This window comes from Podarcis pityusensis (assembly GCF_964106645.2).
Source record: "Podarcis pityusensis genome assembly, chromosome: 15".
In the NCBI taxonomy this organism is placed as follows: domain Eukaryota; kingdom Metazoa; phylum Chordata; class Lepidosauria; order Squamata; family Lacertidae; genus Podarcis; species Podarcis pityusensis.
This window is the reverse complement of record NC_138040.1, coordinates 38973251-38985337: the sequence shown is the minus strand read 5'-3', so window position 1 is coordinate 38985337 and position 12087 is coordinate 38973251. Positions and strand designations below refer to the sequence as shown.

Below are 12087 nucleotides of genomic sequence, written 5' to 3'. Positions count from 1 at the left end.
TTTTTATCCCCAAAAAAGTTTTTGATTGAGTTTCCACTGAAATGAGGCTGCATTTTAATGTTTTAATGTTGTATTTTAATCTTGTTTTTTAAGCAGTATTTCAATCAATTGTTTTTATATTTGGTGTTAGCCGCCCTGAGCCCAGTCTTGGCTGGGGAGAGTGGGGTATAAATAAAATTTTTATTATTATTATTATTATTATTATTATTATTACATGTAACAGTAGCTAAAAACAAGCAAAAGGTCTTTAGTAGTATGTCTGTAGGAGGGGAAATATTATATAGAAAAGGCACTAAGTATCATGAAGATAGCTGTTCCACCAGCATTTTCTTCAAGCGGAAACAAATTAAAGAAAGGACTAGTTGATAACGCCACAAATTATTGTTAAATGCTGCTTGCTTGGGTATATACACCCCCAAACCTAAAGGAATATATGCCAGAAACATAGGCTCAGATTATTTGGGGGTGGTTCAGAAAGATGGCTGGTCTCGCTAACGTGCAACCAACCAACAAGCAAACAAGCAACCCTGACAACAAAAAGTTAGAAATGTGATCTGTTTTTGCAGCTGCTTCTGTTCTAAAGCAGAAGCCAGGAACTTCCATTTAATGGGTCTAATTAGGTCCACCAGACCTCCGCATTTGGCCTGCAAGGCTATTTTGGCCAAGCCACCCCCACTTGCTTTACAAGTAAAGGCACAGCCACAGCTGGGCAAAAAGGGGGATTGCAGGCATAACCCACAGGTGTATCTGCCTTTAATTCTGCACGTGCTCAGTAAACAGACAGCTGCCACCATATGAGCCAAGGTTACTTACCTCTGTGCAATTAGGATAATCCCTCAGGCTCTCCCCTCTGCAAGACCCTAAACCCCTAAGAACCAGTTAGCTGTGGGGTTTCCCTTAAAGTTCTGAATTTTCCCAATATTGTACAGTACGTTCCTTGTCTGTTTATGTTCTTTTATGTTAGGGCCTCTCTGCACTTGCCACTTATAGTCATATACAGTGGTACCTTGGGTTAAGAACTTAATTCGTTCTGGAGGTCTGTTCTTAACCTGAAACTGTTCTTAACCTGAAGCACCACTTTAGCTAATGGGGCCTCCTGCTGCCGCCTCACCACCGGAGCATGATTTCTGCTCTCATCCTGAAGCAAAGTTCTTAACCCGAGGTGCTATTTCTGGGTTAGCGGAGTCTGTAACCTGAAGCGTGTGTAACCTGAAGCGAATATAACCCGAGATACCACTGTAGTTGCTTGCTTGATCTGACATGTTTAAGAATGAATTTGCTGCCGATGATCTGCCCCTTTGGCCGCATGTTGCTGTTATCAGAGAATGAGCAGAGGTGTAGTGGGCAGGGTTGAGGGGGGTCAAAGATCTGTTACTATTTTTGCAGCGCGGTTTGTGCCAATTGGAGCCAGTCATAGTGAAAGGAACTGAGTCATCCACAGAGAATTTGCTCCTAGGGTCACTCTGGAGAAGGTGTGTGCGGAGAACACTTAATTGTTCTGTGCGCTTCAAAGCTAAGTATTTAGGAACACTGGAAACACACAAGGTGCTTCAATTTCCAGAGCATGGTGTGCATGTTCTGTTGTATACTATGGAACATTGGGGGGATGGGACCACAACTTAAGTCACTCTGCAAGGAGATACAGTCATACCTCATGTTACAGACACTTCAGGTTACGTGTTTTTGGGTTGCGGACCGCAGGAAACCTGGAAGTACCGGAACGGGTTACTTCTGGGCTTTGCTGCTCGCGCATGCGCAGAAGCGCCAAATTGCACCAGCGCAGACATCCAAGGTTCCACTGTATTGGGCACTCCAAATCATTTGTCCACATATGTGTACAGAAAATAGTAGAAATAGATCTATTTAAAGGATACTTGCAAAACCATATTGAAAAATCAGAACTCCTATTAGAATAAACAAGTTCCGTTTTAAATACTGAAATACTAAAAAAAAGGGATAACAATGTGTAATAGAAAAAGAAGCATGAAATTAGGTTAAAGGTGTGTGAAAGAAAGTAATAGAAGTGGAAAGAAATTGCAATTGAGTAGACTGGAAGTCTAACACAAAGCTGGGGTGAAGGGGTGGTGGATGGTGATGGGAAAAGGAATTATCTGTGGGACTGAATGTAGGTATGTTTGTATATATTGAAGGATTGTATGAAATGTATGTTTGTATGCTTGTATATTTGCAATATGTGTGTATTTTATAATAAAAATTTAAACAAACTAAAAAGATCTACATTGATTGTTGCAATGCATCCTTAATTTCCCCAGAATGGCTGGAGAAACCCAACCAGATGGGAGGGGTATAAATTATTATTATTATTATTATTATTATTATTATTATTATTATACAGTTGTTGTTGTTGTTGTTGTTGTTCAATGTGTGGCCCATGGATTCTATGTGGAAATATTCTTGTGGCCCACTTTTTTTGAAAAATTGGCTGTTCTACATCCAAGTGTTCATAGCAGACCAGCTTTTTTCAGCTGGTCCACATCACCCCCTGGTGTTCAGAGTACTTATTACAGTGAAATGTGAACCCAATGGGATTTATTCCCAGCTAAATGCATATCAGATTGCACCCTTAAACATTTTAAAAATATTGATAGCTTCTTTAACTGAACTGTTTGGAGTTGCAAGATTTAATTAAATACTTTGATTCCACATGATTAATGGACACCAAACACATTCAGCAAATATTTTTATTTCCTCTGCTGATTATACGTATTCTGCTGTTCTAGACCTTTGTATTTGAAGATACAGTAATTCTGCCAACATCATGTATCAAAGGACAAGTTTCTCAAATATGCACAGCTCTCCTTTCTCAATTATTCCTTGACTGCTTTGAAGTCAGTATGTGAACAGGATTCGTGGGAAGAAATTGATAAGATGATCCACAAAAATGGTCCACAAAACAATTCTATTCAGTCTCAGCCTCTATTATAGAAAACCCGATGAAAATTGTTCATAAATGGTTCCTCCCTCACTGTTGGAAGTACAGGGATCAATCAGTTAGTAACCTAAGGGTTAATTCTGTTTACATTCAGCCAACTGAAGTGGGGGTGAAGGTGTTGCCTAGCAACCACTCAGAATGACATGATCCTTGCTGGGATAACTTGTGCTCTGATTGGCTCAGTATATCTGAGAGAGTTTCTCCACTGTATGAGTAGGTATATGCTGCCCTGCTGTAGACAAGGCCTGAACTGCTAAGAAAGACAAAACATTTCTGTTTGTTTCTTCTCATATTATCTACCCTTTTTGTTCAGTTTACCCAATAAAGTATGGTCAATTTCTTTTCTCTCTGGACTCCATCTGCTTTATTCAAGTCACCCTGTTAACAATCAGTTTGATTTGGGTACTGAAAACAAGCCTCTAGTCCCAGAATGTGCTCACAGAGAACCCCCGTTTTCTAATTCTAACTGTATGCCTTTTGCACTCGGTGGTAGATCTTGCGGTTCTACTAACCCCCCCCCCCCCCCCCAAAATAAGGTAGATCCAGGAAGGCTGATGTTAAGTTGTGGGTGAACATATCAGATGACACAGCGATTCTTCAAACAGCTCTTGTTTATTCACAGGCCAGAACAGAACTGAACAGAAGGGTTCAGCCAGCCTACTTATATAGAGCTCCACTAGAACGCAACAGTAACCATTTTCTGTAACTATCCAATCACTGAACATCACTTTTGATCCCTTATTTGCATATGTGGACCTGAACTATCTACAGTATCCCCCTGCTGGCCCAGGGTGAGAACTTCAGTACATAACACCCCTCCCCACCGAGATAAGGCGTTAGTTACAATCGTAATGGTTTCCTTATATACAGTACTACACGTAATGGTTCAATTAGGCACAAAAGCATATCAATTACATTTCACCTACTTCCATTAGACCGACAATATTACATGTCCAACAACATAGTCCTTTAAATAAGTTGGGCACTTGGAAACTCTGCCAGACTGCCAGGGAGCAGTACCCAGGTCCGGAGGGCCGCCCGATCCTTGCTGAGGCTGTGGCGCAACCCTAGGTGGCATTGAAACCAAGTCCCCTGGATCCGCTGCTGTGGGTGGAACCTCCGCAAGTGGAGTTGGTGGAATGTCAGGCACGGCAGTGGTCTGAGTCTGTGGTAAGTCTGGCAGACCCTCTGGAGCAGCTTGGTTCGGCTCCACGCCGGCAGTTTGCGAGAGAGGTGTAGGTGGAGTCTCACCATCTGTAAGTGTCTCTTCCGGAGCCACGAGCGCAGTTGGGGGCACCACGGTAGTGTCCAAGTCCCCAACCCTGCGCCTAAGCTGGTCTATGTGCCAGTGCCACAAGCGTCTGTCTTCGAGTGCTACCTGGTATGAGCGAGGTCCAGTGACTCCCACTACTGTGGCTGGCACCCAAGAAATGTCCCCCACAAAATTCCGGGCAAAACCTGGTTTCCTGGAACAAAGGACCGTGGCGCGTTGGCACAGCCTGGGGGTTCGGCCACGGCAAAGTCCAGGTGCAGCCGGTCAAGTGGAGATCTGAGGCGGCAGCCCATAAGCAGTTCGGCAGGACTCCGCCCTGTGGCCGCAAGAGGGGTGATGTGTTGCACGAACAAGTATTCGGCAACCCGCTTGTGTCAGTCTACCTGGTCCCGGCGTGCCAGTGTCTCTTTTGCCAAGCGCACCATTCTCTCCGCTCCACTAGAACGCAACAGTAACCCTTTTCTGTAACTATCCAATCACTGAACATCACTTTTGATCCCTTATTTGCATATGTGGACCTGAACTATCTACAGTATCCCCCTGCTGGCCCAGGGTGAGAACTTCAGTACATAACAACTGAAGTCTGCCTGTGCTTGCTCCAATAATTACCAGATTAATCTGAGTTATGTAGAATTCTACCAGATCCCTACATGGAAACTTAGCAAAAACAATGGGAAGAAGCTGTCACTCAGTAGTAGAGCCACGGCCTTGCATGCAGAAGACCTCAGCTTCAATCCCCAGCATCTTTGGGTAGGGCTGATAAAGAACCCATTCTGAAATCCTAGAGTGTGGCTGCCAGTGTGGACAACACAGAGCTAGATGGAACAATGGTCTGACTCCTGATAAGGCAGCTTCTTGCATTCCAAAGATATGTGGGGCGGGCAATATTTTTATCAGTACTGCCAGTGTTCCTATTTCAGCAGCCACAGCCAGTGATGGTCCTCTGTCCTCTGCTTCCATCCTATTTTTAGAATGAACTATACAATCTGTACCAGAGAGAAGCTAACAGGGAAAGTAACACAAGTTTTGCTTGGAGCCTGTGGTCAGCTAGTGAGGCTTTTGGTGGTTGTTTTCTTTCTTTCTTTTTCCTTTTTCCACAGTATGGGAGCGACCCCTGGGGAAAGTTTCCTGATGCATTTAGAACAGTGGCCGCAAAGTTGAGAGATGGTGTATGCTCAGACACAAAGGATTGGCTAAACTTGACATTGAAGGTTACCCCTCCTGCTGCTATATATTCTGAGGAGCACAGGCTTTTTGAGCTTAGAGACACCTGCTCTTCAAAAAGAACAGAGCCTCAGAGAAGCCTACCAGAAACCATCTACAGAAGAGTAAGTTACTCCCATGTTTGCTAAGGGTGCCTTCAGATTGTCACTGCTTCGTGGGAGGGATTCAAGAGCATACTGTAAATTTAGGTTTGCGCCGTTAAGGTGAGTTCAAGTGCTCTGTTCCCCTAGCACAACAAATCCACTTTTAAAAACAAGGGTTGGACTTTTTGCAGTTTGGAACTGGCAGGGAAAGGGTGGGATAAATGAATGATTAACGGGAAGCAAATCAGGATGGATGCAGGATGCATGCTCATTTGTCATATGCCCTCCCTGCAAATAAATCGGGATGAATGCTTAATAAAATCGTATAATTTAACCTCTGCATAAGCTTTGTGCAAGTGAATCAGGGCAAATGCTCAACTTGTCTGGAGGAACCCTGAATCTTTGCACTGCTTAGAAGTAATTCTTTTGTATTGCAGTTCAGGGTCATGCCAGTCCATTTTTATTTACTTTTCATATGTTTAGATTCAGGATGCCAGACACAAAGTCAGCTAAAGATCTCATAGGATCCTAATGAGCAATGGAGGCAAACAGAATAGCCTTGGCTTCTGCTTGTGGGAGCTGCATTTCATTTGATAATGGAACATATAAGCTACCTGTTAAGTTTCACCTATGAGGTCTTGGCTATAACACTGGGGAAGTTTTTAAATGGTTGCAAGTGCACATTAAAAAAAGAAAAAGATCCTTAATAAAAGGTGAAAGATTTATACGATCTGAAGAGAAACGAGAGACAAGACTCTTTACAATACATATCCTGAAAATATTATTTTTTTCAATTTAAAACTGTTTTTATTCAATTGAGTAGTTTCAGATTCCTTTATTGGTTTATAGTCCTGTTTAGACTACTCCAAAACAAAGTTTAACAATGTAAAAGTAAGACAAGGTAGCAGAAATAGAAACTAACTTAGACAAAGATAAACTACAAGTGAACAAATGGAGAATGCTGAAATTCCTTTGCTTAGACATTAAAGGTGGAACGGTTCTTACCCTTAACAAATATTATGATGATTAAATTGATGATTAAATGCAGATCTGAATAAAAATATGTAAAACCACAGTGAACTTAAAATTCTGAATCTCTTTCCCAGTTTTGACTAATAATTCCGGCTGCAGTGAGAAGATATGATTTTGTCTATTGCTTGCTAAATTTAATGCTTGCTAAATTTAACGATTTAACATGCCAAAATAACATGGCTAATGGATCTAATGGTAATATAAAGTGCTTTTTCTGGGGGTACCTAATGGGTATGCAGTAGCAGTACCTCCCCACCCCCCCACCCCAGTGTTAAAAGTGTGGCGCTTACTGTGACAACTTTATGGTGGGTCCTAGCACCCTTTTTTTCTTTTAAAAAAAAAAAGGAAAGGAAAAAGCACTGGTAGTCTATCCAGTCATACCTTGCAGGTTGATCAACAGTCATTCCAGGGCTTCATACATAATGGGTAGGCATTTCCAGTAATGTGAGCTATATCATTCAAGCAGAATTACACCAGTAATTGTCATTAAACCCCTACATAAATCCGATTTCATCTCAGTGCAGAATATTCTAAACATTTATTGCATAGGGAGTACAAGCAGAAGGTTACTATAGAGTCCAAGTGATTTTGGAAAACAAGGCATGATCTTGATCTTAACAAACCAATTCAAACTGTACTATGAGAATAACTGAGCTACCAAAATGCTGGCTGACAAAATTCCTTTTGCTTGGATTTATACAACATCCGCCCCCATGGAAGGATGAGTCACAATAAATGTGGACAGTCTCCTTAGATTAATCCTAATCTTACGAAAATAAGGCTTGCTTAACTTTATTATTTTACTGCCAATTGTATGCTTAGGTACCAGTGTGGAAGACTTCCTTCTTTAAGTCTTCAAGAAACATATTTCTGATGCATTTACACTGAGGTGTCGCCATATTGCACAAAGTGTTCTATATTTTCATCCCAACCTTCCTTCAAGGAGGTCAGGGTGGGGTATCTGTTTCACCCCAAACACTCACACACATTTTTATCTCCACAAGAACCCCGTGAGGTAAGTTTTACTGAGAGATGGTGATTGGCCAAGACCACCGTATAAGTGTTTATTTGGACATGGATTTCCACAGTCCCGGTCCAATATTCTAAATGCTAGACTACAAACTGTCTAAATCAAATTTAAAATATTTCCTGTTGTATTCTCACCTACTACCTATTATTTCCCACACCCCATTACAGCATTATTCCTTTCAGGAACACAGCAATTAACCAGTTCATCACCATCAGTTTCTTAGGATCAACAGTCCAGAATAAACCGAAACAGAATGCAAAAAAAGTGTAACCACAGCTTAGCTATATAGAAAATAGCCAATAACCTCAGGCAGAGATGGTGGAGAAATTTGATTCAGTTCGGATTTAAAGGTGAACCTTCCTAATTTCCACTTTTTGAAACAATACGCAAAGCCAAACACAGCCATCCTTTGAAATTTGAATCCTCCGAATTTTGCAATGCTGTTCTCCGGTCAAGTAACACGTACAAAAATAAATAGTGAAAATAACATTAAAGTGCATTATATTAGAGAAAACCGCTTTGCAAGAAGGGATACGTTATGCAGAATTGCATAGATAAATGTGTATATTAGAATAAATATTCGCTAAAATTGCACTGGCAAGAGCCCCCCTGTCATCATTGCAACCTGCCTTTCCATCTGCCTCTTGAGTGAGAACAAGGAGCAATGAATACCATTGTCTGCTTGCTCAATGAGTCTCTATCTATCAAGCAAACTGGGTGGTAGCCATGATGAGGAAGAAAAGCAGCTGCGGCAGGGAGGGATTTGCATTTGAAAGAGAAACTACCTAATTTGCACTTCTCAAGTGAAGTGGGGGAGCATCTGCTTTGCATGCAAAAGGTCCCAGGTTCAATCCTCAACAGTTCCAGGTAGCACTGGGAAAGAACTCTGCCTGAAACCCACAGAACCACTGCCAGTCAGTGCAGACAGCATTTATTTTTAATTTCTTTATTTTTAGTGGTGGAGAAATAGGAACAACAATACATACGTGGTGGAGGTGTGAGGAGATTAAGAAATTTTGGATAGTAGTACATGAAGAACTAAAGAAGATGTTGAAAATATAAATAACAAAGAAACCAGAGACATATCTCCTTGGATTGCTAGATGAAGAGATACCACAGAGGGGGGATGAATTTTTCTATATGCAAGTACAGTTGCTAGAATAGTGATTGCTGCTAGGTGGAAGTCACAAACTATACCCACAAAGGAGGAATGGATTTGTAAACGAAATGAATATTTAATTTTGGCAAAATTAACTGCTATAATAAGAAATCAGTCGAATCAAAAATGAAAAAAAGAGTGGAAATGCTTTGATGAATATATGGCAAAATATTGTGCAAAAAAAGATATGCTAATATGCCTAGATTAAAATGTGAAGTACTGGATGGAAGAAAAAATAGTAAGGAAAGATAATAAGAATATATAGATGATTTGAGAAGATTGTGGAATCCAAAGATTACTGTAAATTGTATAATGTGGAGGAAATTGAGTGGGGGTGGAAGGAAGTGGGAGGAAGGAGAAAAGAATAATATGATGAACTGAGGAAATAGAAATGTAAATGTATGGGGGGATGGGGAAGAAATGGTGTTGGCTTTGGTACATCTGTATTGTAATGTAATATGTCAATGCAGACAGTATTGAGCTAGATGTTCATACCCGGAGAACATATTGCCCAACACTCTGCAAAATCTAGAGCTGGCAGATGCGCATTCACTCTGCTGCCTAGTTCAGCCGTGGCTGCTGCTTCCTATTTGTTGATCTGACGCTAATGGAGCAAACCTCTTTTCTCCTTTCCAAGACTTTACGATGCAGAGAAAACTGGCGGCAGCCGTCCTCTTTGCAGCCCTGTGCATTTGTCTCTGCCGGAAAGTGGGCGTCTCCCCATCTAAGCGGAACAAGAAGCCATACACCAAGCGGCCCAGCAGGACCACCTCGCCGGTCCAGAAATACCTGTGCCACGGGGGTCAAATGATTGACGGTGTGGAACTGCAGCCGAACGACACCGCCTATTACAGGGATAATTGGAAGGATTTTCCAGACGGACTCTATTACCCCAACTGTTCCTTGTATCGAGAGCCTAACGTAAGCAAAGAAGCCCTGGTTGGCGAGTGTGTCAGTTTTGTAACGCCTTCAACCAAGTTGAACCTGTCTCTAGGAAAGGATGCAAATGACCCCAAGCAGAGAGTGATGTGGTTCGTGATTAACCACTTGTGTGCCAACGAAACATGCAGTCAGCCGTGTCCGCAGCGCTCCAACGCTGGAGCCCTCCATTTTTCCAGTCAAGTCCTGATTATTGGCCTGCTTGGTCGCTCTGTTCTTTCCACAAAATAAAGTTGCAGGGTCCAGGCTCCTGATGTGGAAGATAGAGCTGTGTAGTTCCCTCTCCCCACCCCAGTCCAGCTCTAGCACTTTGGATCGTCCCCAATCTGAGCTGGGCTGACCCAAGGCTAACCCAGATACAAGGTCTGGCATCACTCCGGGGTGGGGAGTCCTAATGCTTAATTAGGGTTTCAAGTCCTTGAAACATTGCGTCTCCCGCCCGCCCCTGCTGCGTTAATGAGGTTTTTAAAACCCTAATTTAAAAATATGATCTGCAGGGAGCTGGGGGAAGGAGGAGACACTGTGTCTCCTCCATCCTCCAACCGCAGTGCAGAGAACCTTCTGCACATCAGCTGATGAGTGGAGGTTTCAATGCAGTTGGGAGCTGCTCCACAGGGAATGTGCTAGAAGAACAGAGGTTGGAGAGGCTGCCAGCCTCTCCTCCTTTCCTACAACTGTCTGTCTGCCCTGCCTTTTGACAGCCCTGAATCACTCCAGCTGGACCGACATGAGGCAATCCAGGGCTGTCCCAACAGCCAACCTAACCAAAGCCCAGATCCCCCAGAATTGGCATGATATGGTTCAGGACCTGGGCTTTGACCGGTTGTTGCTCAGCCCTTTTTGTTGTTTAGTCGTTTAGTTGTGTCCGACTCTTCGTGACCCCCTGGACCAGAGCACGCCAGGCACTCCTGTCTTTCACCGCCTCCCGCAGTTTGGTCAGGCTCATGTTTGTAGCTTCGAGAACACTGTCCAGCCATCTCGTCCTCTGTCGTCCCCTTCTCCTTGTGCCCTCCATCTTTCCCAGCATCAGGGTCTTTTCCAGGGAGTCTTCTCTTCTCATGAGATGGCCAAAGTACTGGAGCCTCAGCTTCAGGATCTGTCCTTCCAGTGAGCACTCAGGGCTGATTTCCTTAAGAATGGATAGGTGTGATCTTCTTGCAGTCCATGGGACTCTCAAGAGTCTCCTCCAGCACCAGAATTCAAAATTATTAATTGCTCAGCCCTAGTAGAAACCAAAGAGGAGACAAGCAGGCCGCAAAGGCTTCTGATAACCTTGCCATTTTCCATGCTTGAATTTCTACTGCGTCAGGCGCACCACTTATATTAGTTGTAGGTATGCATGAGTCAGATCTTTCCCCCGCCATCAACTTTGCCATTATGCCCCGCACAATTGAAGGAAGCATGCAAAATGCTAGAGCAGCACAGTGCTGAACTTCTGGCTTATTTGGAGCCACAATAGTCAAAGATATTTGCATTTGGTCCTTGCCGCACAGAACAAGAAGTGCAGGGCCAGTTGGATGGAATGTTTGCTGCTCACTCAGTGACTTTTGACATCTTCCCATGATGAGTGAGTGCAGTCCTGCCCGATTCAGCACAGATGACAGATTTACAAAGGGCTGCTTGGAGCTGCTTACTATAAAACCATCATTCCCTGCAGTGCACACATTCCTTTTGCTATGCTCTCTGAGCAATAACTGAAAGGAGCTTTCAGCAATGTTCAGTGGTGTATATTATATACATGTATCTGCAATGATCCTTGGTAGTGTTTTGTTTGTTTGTTTGTTTTTAAAAAGCTATTCAAAGTCCATCATTGTCCGTATTTCCTGCTGTGAAATGTCAAAATTGCATTGGCCATCTGTTTTAGCATATGTTTTATGTATTCTAAGCATTCACTTATAGTAGAATTCAAGATTTGTGAATTATATACCTCCTTTTGTTCACAATTTATTTTACTGCCTTCTTTTTTCCCTTGCCTTCCCTCCAAAGAATACATTGCCCACCCGCTTTTATCCTCGCAACAAACCTGTGAGACAGGTTGAGAGATGGTGACTGGGCCAAGGTCAGCCCGTTTGTCAACCAAATAGTATGTGAAAAGATACACATACCAGGACAAAGTGTGCATAAATGCGTATATTAGTAAAAAAGAAAAAGAAGAAAAGAGCTTACAAAAATGATTTTTTAAAAATCATTTTTATTAGATTTTTTTCTCTTATAACAATATCTATAATCATTACATTCAAATTTCAATTTCCCCCTTCCCTACTGACTTCCCTCAACTTCCATCCCTGGTTTATTACATCTCATATTACATTCTGCTGTTTGTATATACTTCTATGTTGTCGTACTGTTATGTTTCTTGTTTTTCATAAGTAAAGTTGCAAATGTTTATTAAAA

General features: G+C 42.4%; 1 protein-coding gene across 2 annotated transcripts in view; it reads left to right on the top strand.

The window, feature by feature from the left end:
* PRND (prion like protein doppel) overlaps window positions 1–12087 on the top strand; it is a 17739-nt gene extending 5652 nt beyond the window's left edge. Inside the window, exons 2-3 of one of the 2 annotated variants that reach the window (XM_080982659.1) lie at window positions 5327–5554; window positions 9392–12087. In XM_080982659.1, the coding sequence (XP_080838785.1) occupies window positions 9400–9924 (525 nt within the window). In that variant the 5' untranslated portion in view covers window positions 5327–5554; window positions 9392–9399 and the 3' untranslated portion in view covers window positions 9925–12087. Of the gene's footprint in view, window positions 1–5209; window positions 5555–9391 lie in introns of those variants that run through there. The other variant, XM_080982658.1, reaches the window with a different exon arrangement.